Raw genomic sequence first — 10,861 nt, forward strand, 5'->3', positions numbered from 1 at the left:
ATGTTAATTTATTGGTTTGAAATCCGCAGTCCAAATTCAAATGCCAATGTTAGTAGCAAGGAAGTCGCGCGTGGCGTACACGAAATGCCAAAGTGTTTTCACGAATTATATGTATATACGATTTTTTTTCCCGGTGCAGTTGCAAATCCTTGAAAGAAAAAAGAAACAGAGTCAATACAATAGTGAAATAAGTATTTAAAAATGTTAAGGGTTATTTTACCTCTTTTTGCCGGCTGACAAAAGAAACACTAAAATTATAAGTCATAAAACAAAGATGGCATCTACAGCGTCAACAACATTGAGTTCTATTCGAGAATTTTGGAGAAATTTTGACATTATTTCGTTGCAGGTAGAGAAATTGTATTTTATTTGGAATCATTAACATCTTTTCTCTAAATAAGAGATGAGTAATGTATATTTTCCATTTCCTTTACAGAAAAAGTTAGATGGCGAAGCCACTGAATTGGCTGGGAGACAAGATAAGTCGGAAATATCGCGTAAAATGTTAGTTGATCTAAGTCGTGAATTCAAGAAGACCACACCAGAGGTGATGATAGGATGTATGACTTGCCTATATTGAATTAAGCAATATGGAACCTGGAGGAAGGGGAGGGGGTTGAGTTTAAGAAACAGGGAAGGGGGCTAAGTTTAAGAAACAGGGGAGAGGGTTGAGTTTAAGAAGTAGAAGTGACGGGAGGGTCAACGAAATTCTACAAATTGAATTTTTCTACCTAGGATTAATTGTAACATCTCATTTTATCTTGCAGAATGTGCGTAAACAAGTAGCCCCTTTACTCAAGAGTTTCCAAGGGGAGGTAATGTATATGTAAAATCATGGCCAGAGATTTGCCTGGCGGAATGCGAATTTTCAATATGAACATAATAGCCCAACATAAGACTTTTAGAAAAGCCATTTATTAATAACATTTCATCTTTAACTTAAGACATCTTCAGATTATTTGATATGAATTATATACAAGTGGTTTTAAATACAAGCATATATTACAGGGTGTTAAATTACATGTGAGGGGAGAAGGAAGCTTCAATGATGGATTTAAGTGAGAATGGCGGTATTTTAAAGAAGGTGAAGGGGATTGAGTTGCCTTGGGTGTTAAGAGGGGGTTTAAGTTTGGATATAAGAAGGCTTTCATGAATCATAAGGTCATAATTGTCAGAGGAGGAAGAGAGAATTGAGAAGTCATTAAAATCGGCAGAGTGAAATGTATTTCTTATATGGGAAAGAACTGCAGATGGTGGTGGACATAAGGAAAGTTTTCCCTGTTAAGGGAGAGATTCCCAAGTTTTCCCTTATTAATAAATCTTTCTTTATTTTACTATTGTGATGGCTTTTTTAAAAGTCTTATGTTGGGCTATTATGTTCATATTGAAAATAATGTATATGTGATGAGAAGCATTATTCTTTTTGTCCTTTCTTCACTCATTTACCATGAAAAACAATAAATTTCTCATGCTTTCTTTGCTTTGAATTTACGTATTTGTTTTGGCATCCAATTAGAATTAGTTTTTTATACAGGTAGATTCATTGTCAAAACGAAGCAAAGCTGCAGAAACAGCATTTTTATCACTGTACAAGAGAGTCGTGGAAATTCCTGGTTTGTGAAAACTATTTCTTAATTTGACTTTGTGGAAATAACAAATGCCAATTTCTGTTCATGAATCTGTTCTTAGATCCTCTTCCAGCTTTGGATCAGTGTGTTGCTAATCAATCAAAAGTTTCAAAGTTCCATGTAAGTTTTGTGGAATATGTACATGCAATCAACATAGCCCGATTTAGAACTCAATTAACATATTAGAAGAGCAGCATTATTGCAACTGGTATACTTCATATAAGTATTCTTCTTCAGGATTATGAAATTGAAAACAAGAAACTTCGTGATACACTTAGCGAATACAACAATGAATTTGCTGAAGTAAAGAACCAAGGTTAAAAGATTTAAATTTGATCATTTATCGTTTCTTCAAACATCAGTCATATAATCAAGTGAAGATCCATAGGAGAAATAAAGGAGAGGGAGGTGGGCTGTGAACTCCTCACTGAGCTCAGAACTTTGATAGCTTGTTGAAGAAAATGATATTTTATAATGACATTTACAAATGATGGACTCCTAAATGAAAGTCTGGATCTGCCTTTAATAAGGATGACAGTCATCTCTCCCCCCCACCCCAATGCATCGGTTATCTTTTAAGAAGGCAGCAATCAACCTTTCTCATTATGTGTCATCTTTTTTTGTCACGAATAGTTTTCATATCTTTTACATTAACAGAGGTGACAATAAATCGTTTGCGTGAAAAATTGAAAGAATATGAAGATAAAATTGAAGAAACAGCTCAGGTATGTGTATCATGCTACATTGTGTCCTTAATGTCTTTATTGTGCTGACAATTACATTATTGCTTGAACATGTCTCGTGATACGTAGTTGCGAGTTCAGGAAAAGGAAAAGGAAATGGAAAAGTCTTTTGCTGAAAGAGAAAGGTAATGGTTTGAAAAAACAGAAAAGTTACATACATGAAATTGGGTTATGAAATATGACAGGTTTCTTTTGGCTTGTGCTCATGTTGAGATTCTTTCACAGCCATGAAATATGCACGTATATTTGAAATAATTTTGACATCCACATTTTAGACAGTTACAGGAGACCCAGCTTGAAGTCGCCAAGAAGTTGGGAGAAACTGAGCTACAAGTTGCGAATTTGAAATCTGGTAAGTCCTCGAAAATGGACTACTAAAGATGTGTTTGACAGCAAATGCAAATTATGTATTTACTAAGCTGATGTAACAAGCCTTCATGGAATTTTGCATTGGCTACTGACAAGTCTGACATATAAGTATATTTTATATTTCTTCTTAGCTCTGGAAAGCACGCAGTCTGAGCTGTTTGATGTGAAATCAAAGCTAGATGAAGAGAATGAAGCAAGGTAGGCTGATGCAAACCAAAGTACCTCAAAATATATCTTGAACTTTTTCTGTAAATGAACTCTACATCAGTTAATTCATGTTTTATTGTGCACAGGAGTTCAGCTGTAGAAATTCTTGAAGCAGACCTAGAAAGAGCAAACCAGGTACTTGACAACAGCTTCACATAAGCTAAGATGACAGTTTCATCGTGTATGTCATGGTCGTTATTTTAACAGAGGGCGCTGTTATCAGAGCGTCAAACGGAATCGTTGAACGAGCAATTGAATCGATTGAAATCTGAGCTTGAGGTGAGCATGTAATTTTATTGTTTTTAACATTGGCGGTACGTCATAGCTTGGTCGTCGTTTATGTCAAAACTTTTGACGTTTCACTACTTTATGATTATAGATGTCGGATGAAAGATCTCAGAAAAACATGGTTTGTAATTTAACATGTGATTTTTATATTTCTAAACTATCTCCGACGTTTTTGTATTGTTTTCATTGTTAGGATGACGCTTTTCATTCCATATCGAAGACAAATTTAGAACGAGAACTGTCTGCGAAAGAGAACGAGGTATTATTTTCATTTAGTATTTTAGAACCTGAAAATACTCATTTTTCAACTTTAAGCGTGAACTTTTGAAGAAGAGACGAGAGTAGTATGCGTATCAAACAAGAATTCGTGAGTGGTACTATAGAGGGAAATAGTTCATTTGGTTAAGTACTGAGGATTTAGTCACCAACAAAACTTATTACAAACTTTTGTTAATGAATATCTCTGTTGTTTTCCATTTAAGTTAGTAACAGTGTATGAATTAGTGGAAGAAATGTACTTGGGAATAGGTTTTAGACTGCAAGTCAAGAGCAGAGAAACACAGTAATATTGAGGATGAAATTTTATGGTTTTATTAACTTGTTCGTTTTAGTTTTTACAACAAGGTTTTTTAAAGCAATACACGGATGAATGCTAGACAATTGTGTATTTAACCAATTGCATACTTCAATCCAATCAAAGAAACGGATCCATCGCTTCCTCTTTGCGTTCTTCCACCACAACATTGAGATCAGTTATTTTTCCAATGTGTATCGATTGATCTTCCGTCTTTTGGTTTCTTGGTGTACGCATACGTGCCTATTTTTAATGCCTTGAATTCTTTAAGATCACCCAATTGGTTGACGACATTCAACGACTTCAGGCTGCAATGAATAAAATGCGCGAAGCTGGAAATCAACGCATCGCATCACTTGAGCAGCAATTGGCCGAGAAAACTGAGTTGATAATCGAACTTGTAAGTGTATGAATAGAAATGTCATCACTTTTCAATACAATATCAATGGTTTGAGTCTGGGTCACATGTTTTCCACGTGACCTGATTATATAATGTTAAATTTCGAAAACTAATTACTTTCATGTCATTCTTATATTCCAGGAAACAAAATTGAGACAACAAGCTGATTACGAGGAAATCCGTAGAGAATTAGAGTAAGTGAAAATGATACAATCCTCGAGGTCATGTAGCTACAATGACGGGTTGAATGCCAATTTTTTTGCTCTTTTGATAGCATTTTAAAGTCAGTTGAATTCTCACGATCACCAAGCATTGAAGACGATAGCGATACAAAAGACAGGGTCTTTGAAAAGGTTACAATCAATTTTATTTATTTCATTGATTTGTGTTTGATGAAAGCCAATTCTCTGTTGGGCATTTACAGGATGATCGAAAGTCATTGGAAATTCTTCTTCTGGAGAAGAATCGCGGTATGTTGGTCTTTATGTTTGCACTATAGTGCACGTATAAAATTGCAAACGTGTTTGGAAAAGACCAAAGCCTCTTTTTTGTATTTCAAGGGTTGCAGTCGGAAAATACCAAGCTTAAATTTGCAATTGAAGAGCTAACAGGTCAGTAAGTCTCTAAACAGCAAGCTCATAAAACTCTTTTCATCAAGAACTTTCGACCTTGGCAACGAATTTGCAAATTTTGCCGTCTGAAATAGACGATAATTTCTTAGGGCATGTGGTATGTGCGACACTTTTTCAGGGACTTGTGGGGTTTTATGTGACCCTTTCCGGATATAAGGAGTATGTGACTCGTAAAGGACATGAAAATTTAGAATTTGTTACTCGTATTTGATACTAGTTTTGACTCTGAAGATGACTACCGCTAAGGTTGTCGAAACGTCAGTCAACAACAATAAAAACAGTCCTTCTCAGGACTATACCAACCTGGACGATCTACATTTACAAACATGTAACTCGTATTTCTGTTACTAATTTGAAGCAATCTTGTCTGCAACCTTTAAGCAACTCGTTTTGCTTCGGGGTAAAAACATCCCATGCTGTGAGTGGTGTAAGTATGAATTTTTCTGATATTTCTTCTTCAGAACGTCACGAGAACCTCCAAAAACAGTTTACCGACGCAGCTCGCACTCTGAAAGAACAGCAAGAATTGATCAAACAGCTTGAGGCGGATCTTCTCTCCGTCCACGCTTTACCATCAACGCATCGAGGGCAAGGAGAGGTGAAATATTTTAAAGTGCTTATTATAGCACAAAACATATGGTGCATGATTGATAAATGAAAACATAATGAAAAAAATTTATCGTTTTAGTCTAGGTTCAATGTGGTGGTATAGCCATCGCGCAGGTTTGCTCGTTCTATGTAATTCTCAGATCATTAGCGTTTTTTGTTTCTTTCGAAATGTTGTGTGTTTTTCTTGTTGTTTTACAGTTGGCGAACGTCGAAATATATACATAACACGACGTTTTGAGAATATTCACCCGTCAATCGATGTATTTCTCACTTCTCTCCTCCTCCCCCCCTATCTTGTCTTATTTCATCGATTCTTTTTTATGCTTTCCCATTTCCCTCTCTTTCCTACAACGATCTTTTTGATTATTTTATGAACTTCCCACTGCCTTTTTGTAATTCTCCTTTCTCTCTTTCTGTACACAACACCATTTCTATTTTCATTCTTTTTGTTCAAGGGTGAATCTGGACCAACAACTGAATCAGAGCTGGTGTCAGTCGCTGTACAGGGAGTTGTAAAAAGTCCGAATATCATACCATCAGGTAAGATTGTTCAATGGAATGATGTATTTCATCATTTTATAATGTATTTGATAAAAAGAGTATAGGGAACTAATGCCTTTGGTATATTCGTGTTTATTCATATATATCTCTGTGTCGTGTATTTTGGCTGACGGCAGTTCACATGACTTCAAATGTCCAAATTTTTTGCCATCTTTTAGAAGCGATTCCCGTGGAAAGTTCTTCATCCGCCGACTCCCTTCTGCCCATTATTTCAAGTCAGCGTGAGAGATTTAAGACGCGAAATATGGAACTTGAAGCAGTATGTAATGAGTTTTTCAATCAGTGAAATTAAGCCATTAAACTGTTCTTCCTGGTATCTTGCAAAGATGATCTTTCATGTGCTTTCGTTTTTATCTTTCAGCAAGTACGTCACCAACAACGACAAACAAGTCTTTTGCAAAATGAAATCGACGGCTTGCGTTCTGACAACGTTAAACTTTATGAGAAAATTCGCTTTCTGCAGAGTTATCCCAACAAAGGTGGGAATAACCGAGAAATGGATGAAATAGCTGTCAATAAGTATTCTTCCCAATATGAAGCACGACTTGATCCTTTTGCCGCTTTCAACAAAAACGTGAGCAACTTGAGATTTCGGTTGTGAAGTGTAGAACCTCTAACATATTTCACAATTCCTCCTTCAGGAAAAACAACAAAGATACCTTGGTTTAAGTGCTCATGACAGAGTTACACTGAACATGGTAAAAAATACAAAACGAACCGCGCTCGTGTTTACGTATCTCTTTGTTTCAATGCTTCAGCATTGTTGCTGTCATTATGAATTTACATTACAACGCAAGCTAAATGTTGATGGTGTTTTTTTGTAGGGAAAATTCATTCTGTCCAACAAAATAGCTCGGGCTGTGACCTTTTTTTACACCATATTACTTCATTGTCTTGTTTTCTTGGTATGATATTTTTGTCATTCATAAACTGTGCCGTCACTTTCATATATGATGATCATTTTCAATTGTATATTCACATGATTGGTGAATTTCATTCAGGTATTGTATAAGTTGGCATATACAGAATCGTGCAAACGAGTTGTTGCTGAAAAATATGACACTGGGTAAGTTTGAAACTTGCCACACTAGAAATACATTTGCAAAGGAAAGGTAGATAAATGAGATACTAGACAGAAAAGGTAAATCAATGCTATAGATAGATCATAACCTGTTGAAGACAAGCAAAAGTGAAGGCATGTGGTAGTGCCCTGGAGAAGATGAAAGTTGTATGGCAGTCAGTCACAAGGGACTTATTTGTTCAATTTTTGATGAAGTTGTTCAAAAATATACTAGAAAGTGAGGGAATGGTTAATGAAGAAGTGTGTTAGTACCAACGAACAATCACGAAATGCAAATTCAAAGCTAGCCTCTATAGAAGAATGAAGTATTTGAAAGCAACCACGAAGTTTCATGCTTAGGAGAGTCGTACAAATGCATATTTTGCTTTTAAGGTATTGAGAAAGGCAAGGAATGTGAGAGGGGCTGTATACTGAGATCTTTTTCCATTTTTAGTGATTAACACAACATATTACCAAAAGTTTTGATTTGGTTTTTGTGCTTCCATTTTAGAGTTTTTGAGCACATGCAAAATGCTCATGAAATGCCAAATGTATTTCATCCTACATGATGCAATGGTAATTACTGTGATCATTACGTATCCTAATAACTGATTAATTAAATCATGTACAATAGAATTGGTTCTTATTTATGCATTTGATTTCTATACATCTTTTTATTAACAAATTGTAGCATTTCCATATGATGCAATGATTAGACACATAGAAATTCAAGAATTCATTTATTGACTACTAGTTCGTATATAAGCACAGTTTCAGTTTAATGTTGCAATAATTTATCTTAGCCTAATGACTGCCCAGAATTTTTGTTTTTCTTCAAGATATGATATAGGCAGTATAAAGTTTTCAATAAGCATAGTTGGCTTCAAAAGTCTTTTGACTTCCAGCAAGGCTTTCAATGCCAGTATATTTTCCACATGAAGCTGCACCATTGGCCAATGCTCGTTTAGCATACTCACATTGTCCTGCTTTCACATTATCTGGTTTACCACTCCATGCTTTTAAGGCACTTGCCTGAAGGGCACGTCCAAATGAAAAGGTCAATGCCCAAGGCTTCTTCCCTAAGAACAAAATGAGAAGTATGAAATCAGAAAAATAATTAACTAATTAACAAAAATGTTGAAAAGATGTTTGAGAAAAGATTGTAGACAAACCAGGATGCTTATTGACTGCATTAAGGTTAACTGAAGCTTCCTCTTCAGATTGACCACCAGAAAGGAAGGTAATACCAGGTACGGCAGGAGGAACAGTACGTTGAAGGGCTGTGACTGTTGCTTCACCTATTTGTTCTGGTGTGTATTTCTTTGAGCAACTCTGACCTGCAATTATATTTAATATTGTACAATAGGGACGAACAAAAGCACTTGTACTTTGACTTTGACGTCACCACAGTATGTTCTTGTTTAAAATTATACAACTTGTGCAACAAGGAAAAGCGGAAAGGCCGGCGTGATAAAACAACAAACAAAAACATAATATTGTACGTAAATTTCACATACACTAACATCATTTCACAATGTCGCATAGTGTACAATTAAGGATATGGAACCGTATTAAAAACATTTTTTTGTTAAACGTACCTGGTGTAACCATGTTCGGCTTGAGTAATGTGCCCTCCAAATAAACATGATGATCCATCAAAGCTTTGTACGTTGCTGACAGCACGGCTTCCGTTGCTTTTTGACACGTTTCAAGGTCATGTTCGCCATCACAAAGAATTTCAGGTTCAACAATTGGTACCAAACCATTGGCTTGACAGATAGTTGCATATCGCGCCAATACGTTGGCATTCTCCTTCATCGCCAATTCGGAAGGATTATTAGGGCCAATTTTCAAAACACAACGCCATTTAGCAAACTGACAGCCATCTTTCTTATACTGAGCGCATCTCTCTCCCAAACCATCTAAACCTTGGGTCGTGCACTCATTCACGGTCCCAGCCAGAGGTACAACACCTTTATCAACCTTTATACCAGGAAGGATACCGAGGTCTTGAATCATTTTCACAAACGGCGTGCCATCGTCAGCTTTCTGATAAAGAGTTTCGTGAAAAAGTATAACGCCACCAATATTCTGAGCAACTTTCGGGTCGGTTGAGAATAGAAGTTGTCGGTAAAGACGGCGATTTTCTTCAGTGTTTTCGACAGATATATTCTTAAATCTTTTACCCATCGTGCCTGTACTTTCATCAGCAGCTAAAATACCTTTCCCCGGTTTCACAATAGCTTCAGCGTTGTTTTTTAACTCTTTCTTTAACTCTGGTGTGAGTGGAGCATCCATCTTTTTTCAAAAAATAAGGGAATTTGCAGAAATAATGTTGAAAATGGAGAGCGTAAAGCACTTCGGACGGTGTGGTTAACGTCGACAGCTTTGTGGAAAAGTGAATTTGTTTTTATCTTAGCAAATCTAGCGTTGTGATTGGCCAAAATAAAAAATTATCATTGTATCATTAAAATTATTCTAAATATTTTTAAATTATATTCATAAACACGAACTAACACATATGCACAGCCTAGAAAAGCAGCTTCTTGTGAGGACTTCAATCTGTTGAAGGTCGTTCCTTCATTTTTCCACAAGTTTGTGAAAAACAAAATTATCAGCACCAGTTTTGAACGTAAACACAAACTTTACCAACGAACGGTGGGCGTTTCGTAGGCGCGATTCTATCGAACGGCATTCAACAATATACATAATATTTTATTATTTCTTTTTGTTGCTATTGGTGTTGTAAATGCAGCGTTTACTAGCGTTGCTATGTCACACAACACAAATCACACTCGTTTATAATGAAAATGTAAATTAAGAGTGCAATGTATTTCAAAATTTTCAGGTTCTTTATCAAAGTTGAGTTGACCAAATACTGTCATTTCCCCTTTCAACTTTTCAGAATAATCAACAATTTGTCAGATCACTATTGTCACTGATTCCAATCATTTGATGGGTCATCTCTAATTTCCCAAACACAGTGTGCAAATCTTGAAGACAACATGTATTCCTCTTCATGCTTCCTTGATATAAGACTGTCCTGCAAAACAAATCCAAACTTGTCTGTCAATACATCCGGAACGGAGAAAAGTAAGTGGCTCCTTGGAAACTCATTTAGAAAATTCCTTCAATATTTGCAGCCTTAGACTTACTAAAGCATCCACAGACTTCCTAGTCTTCCACAGAAAACAGTTTTTCAAGTCTTTTTGATAAACCTTGCAGTCTTCGAATTTCCCATATTGATAATATTTACGGAATTGATTTGAAGATGCTGAAGATTGGTTTGTTGTTAATTTGTGCACAACACTGATAATAAAAATATTTTGATATGTAGTATTGATTGAATATTTTAGTCAATAGTATACCTACACACGTTCTCCACTTACTCCAATAGTCAATACATCTAGGCTATAAATTAAATTATATAAAGATAAGTTGTGGATCAAAAATATTTTGTCGAAGTTTCTTTAAAAAAAAATCAAGAATTTAAAAAACGGTATCTATTTAAGTAAAGTTTTCTTACTTTCCAATGAATTCTATCAAGCATTTTCTCTTCTTCGGCCGCCATATTGAATTGATTATTTAAGAAATAAAAGATGCTTTTTTGCACGGGCCTATGCAAATCGAGGAGACCTTTGAGAGAAGTTGAGAGCTGATCAGTGCAAGCCCGAGACCGAAGGTCGAGATCTTTTACTTCTTTTATAAAATAAAAATAATGAGACAAATAAGACAAATAAAACGTTTTAACATTCTTCTACGTGTATTCATGATTGATGTGCAAATTCTC

The 10,861-nt window shown here is 35.7% G+C and overlaps 3 protein-coding genes across 3 annotated transcripts; 1 reads left to right on the forward strand and 2 right to left on the reverse strand.

Moving 5' to 3' along the window:
• Positions 1–18: 18 nt before the first annotated feature.
• On the forward strand, positions 19–7,803 carry LOC124434911 (protein CASP-like). The gene is made up of 27 exons (XM_046984846.1): positions 19–349; positions 437–547; positions 768–815; positions 1,535–1,613; positions 1,690–1,748; positions 1,866–1,944; positions 2,286–2,353; positions 2,441–2,496; positions 2,647–2,723; positions 2,872–2,938; positions 3,034–3,082; positions 3,155–3,226; positions 3,327–3,356; positions 3,429–3,494; positions 4,081–4,209; positions 4,351–4,403; positions 4,484–4,562; positions 4,634–4,679; positions 4,770–4,820; positions 5,303–5,439; positions 5,906–5,990; positions 6,170–6,270; positions 6,373–6,585; positions 6,653–6,709; positions 6,836–6,916; positions 7,013–7,077; positions 7,583–7,803. Exons 1-27 carry the CDS (start codon positions 275–277, stop codon positions 7,638–7,640), a joined length of 2,091 nt encoding a protein of 696 aa, XP_046840802.1. The 5' UTR covers positions 19–274; the 3' UTR covers positions 7,641–7,803.
• LOC124434917 (fructose-bisphosphate aldolase-like) lies at positions 7,795–9,472 on the reverse strand. The gene is made up of 3 exons (XM_046984853.1): positions 8,670–9,472; positions 8,244–8,408; positions 7,795–8,150 (listed from the first exon to the last, which is right to left on the reverse strand). The coding sequence occupies exons 1-3, from the start codon at positions 9,367–9,369 to the stop codon at positions 7,936–7,938; spliced, it is 1,080 nt and encodes a 359-aa protein (XP_046840809.1). The 5' UTR covers positions 9,370–9,472; the 3' UTR covers positions 7,795–7,935.
• A 293-nt stretch (positions 9,473–9,765) lies between these two features.
• Positions 9,766–10,827, reverse strand: LOC124434926 (UPF0545 protein C22orf39 homolog). Its single transcript, XM_046984868.1, has 4 exons — positions 10,598–10,827; positions 10,440–10,482; positions 10,227–10,345; positions 9,766–10,114 (listed from the first exon to the last, which is right to left on the reverse strand). The coding sequence occupies exons 1-4, from the start codon at positions 10,640–10,642 to the stop codon at positions 10,007–10,009; spliced, it is 315 nt and encodes a 104-aa protein (XP_046840824.1). The 5' UTR covers positions 10,643–10,827; the 3' UTR covers positions 9,766–10,006.
• Between the last annotated feature and the right edge of the window lie 34 nt (positions 10,828–10,861).

The sequence above is a fragment of the Xenia sp. Carnegie-2017 genome, unplaced genomic scaffold (genome assembly GCF_021976095.1).
Source record: "Xenia sp. Carnegie-2017 unplaced genomic scaffold, XeniaSp_v1 HiC_scaffold_14, whole genome shotgun sequence".
NCBI classification, from domain to species: Eukaryota; Metazoa; Cnidaria; class Anthozoa; order Malacalcyonacea; family Xeniidae; genus Xenia; species Xenia sp. Carnegie-2017.

Excerpts from the sequence above, each read along its gene's own strand:
- LOC124434911 (XM_046984846.1), top strand. The coding sequence starts at position 275 with ATGGCATCTACAGCGTCAACAACATTGAGTTCTATTCGAGAATTTTGG. Across the intron at positions 3,357-3,428 it reads AAAGATCTCAGAAAAACATG|GATGACGCTTTTCATTCCAT; the intron begins GTTTGTAATTTA and ends TTTCATTGTTAG. Across the intron at positions 4,680-4,769 it reads TCTTCTGGAGAAGAATCGCG|GGTTGCAGTCGGAAAATACC; the intron begins GTATGTTGGTCT and ends TTGTATTTCAAG.
- LOC124434926 (XM_046984868.1), bottom strand. The coding sequence starts at position 10,642 with ATGGCGGCCGAAGAAGAGAAAATGCTTGATAGAATTCATTGGAAA. Across the intron at positions 10,483-10,597 it reads TTGATAGAATTCATTGGAAA|CCTAGATGTATTGACTATTG; the intron begins GTAAGAAAACTT and ends TTTAATTTATAG. Across the intron at positions 10,115-10,226 it reads GGAAGTCTGTGGATGCTTTA|GACAGTCTTATATCAAGGAA; the intron begins GTAAGTCTAAGG and ends TTTGTTTTGCAG.
- LOC124434917 (XM_046984853.1), bottom strand. The coding sequence starts at position 9,369 with ATGGATGCTCCACTCACACCAGAGTTAAAGAAAGAGTTAAAAAACAAC. Across the intron at positions 8,409-8,669 it reads GCCGAACATGGTTACACCAG|GTCAGAGTTGCTCAAAGAAA; the intron begins GTACGTTTAACA and ends ATATAATTGCAG. Across the intron at positions 8,151-8,243 it reads TGCAGTCAATAAGCATCCTG|GGAAGAAGCCTTGGGCATTG; the intron begins GTTTGTCTACAA and ends TTTTGTTCTTAG.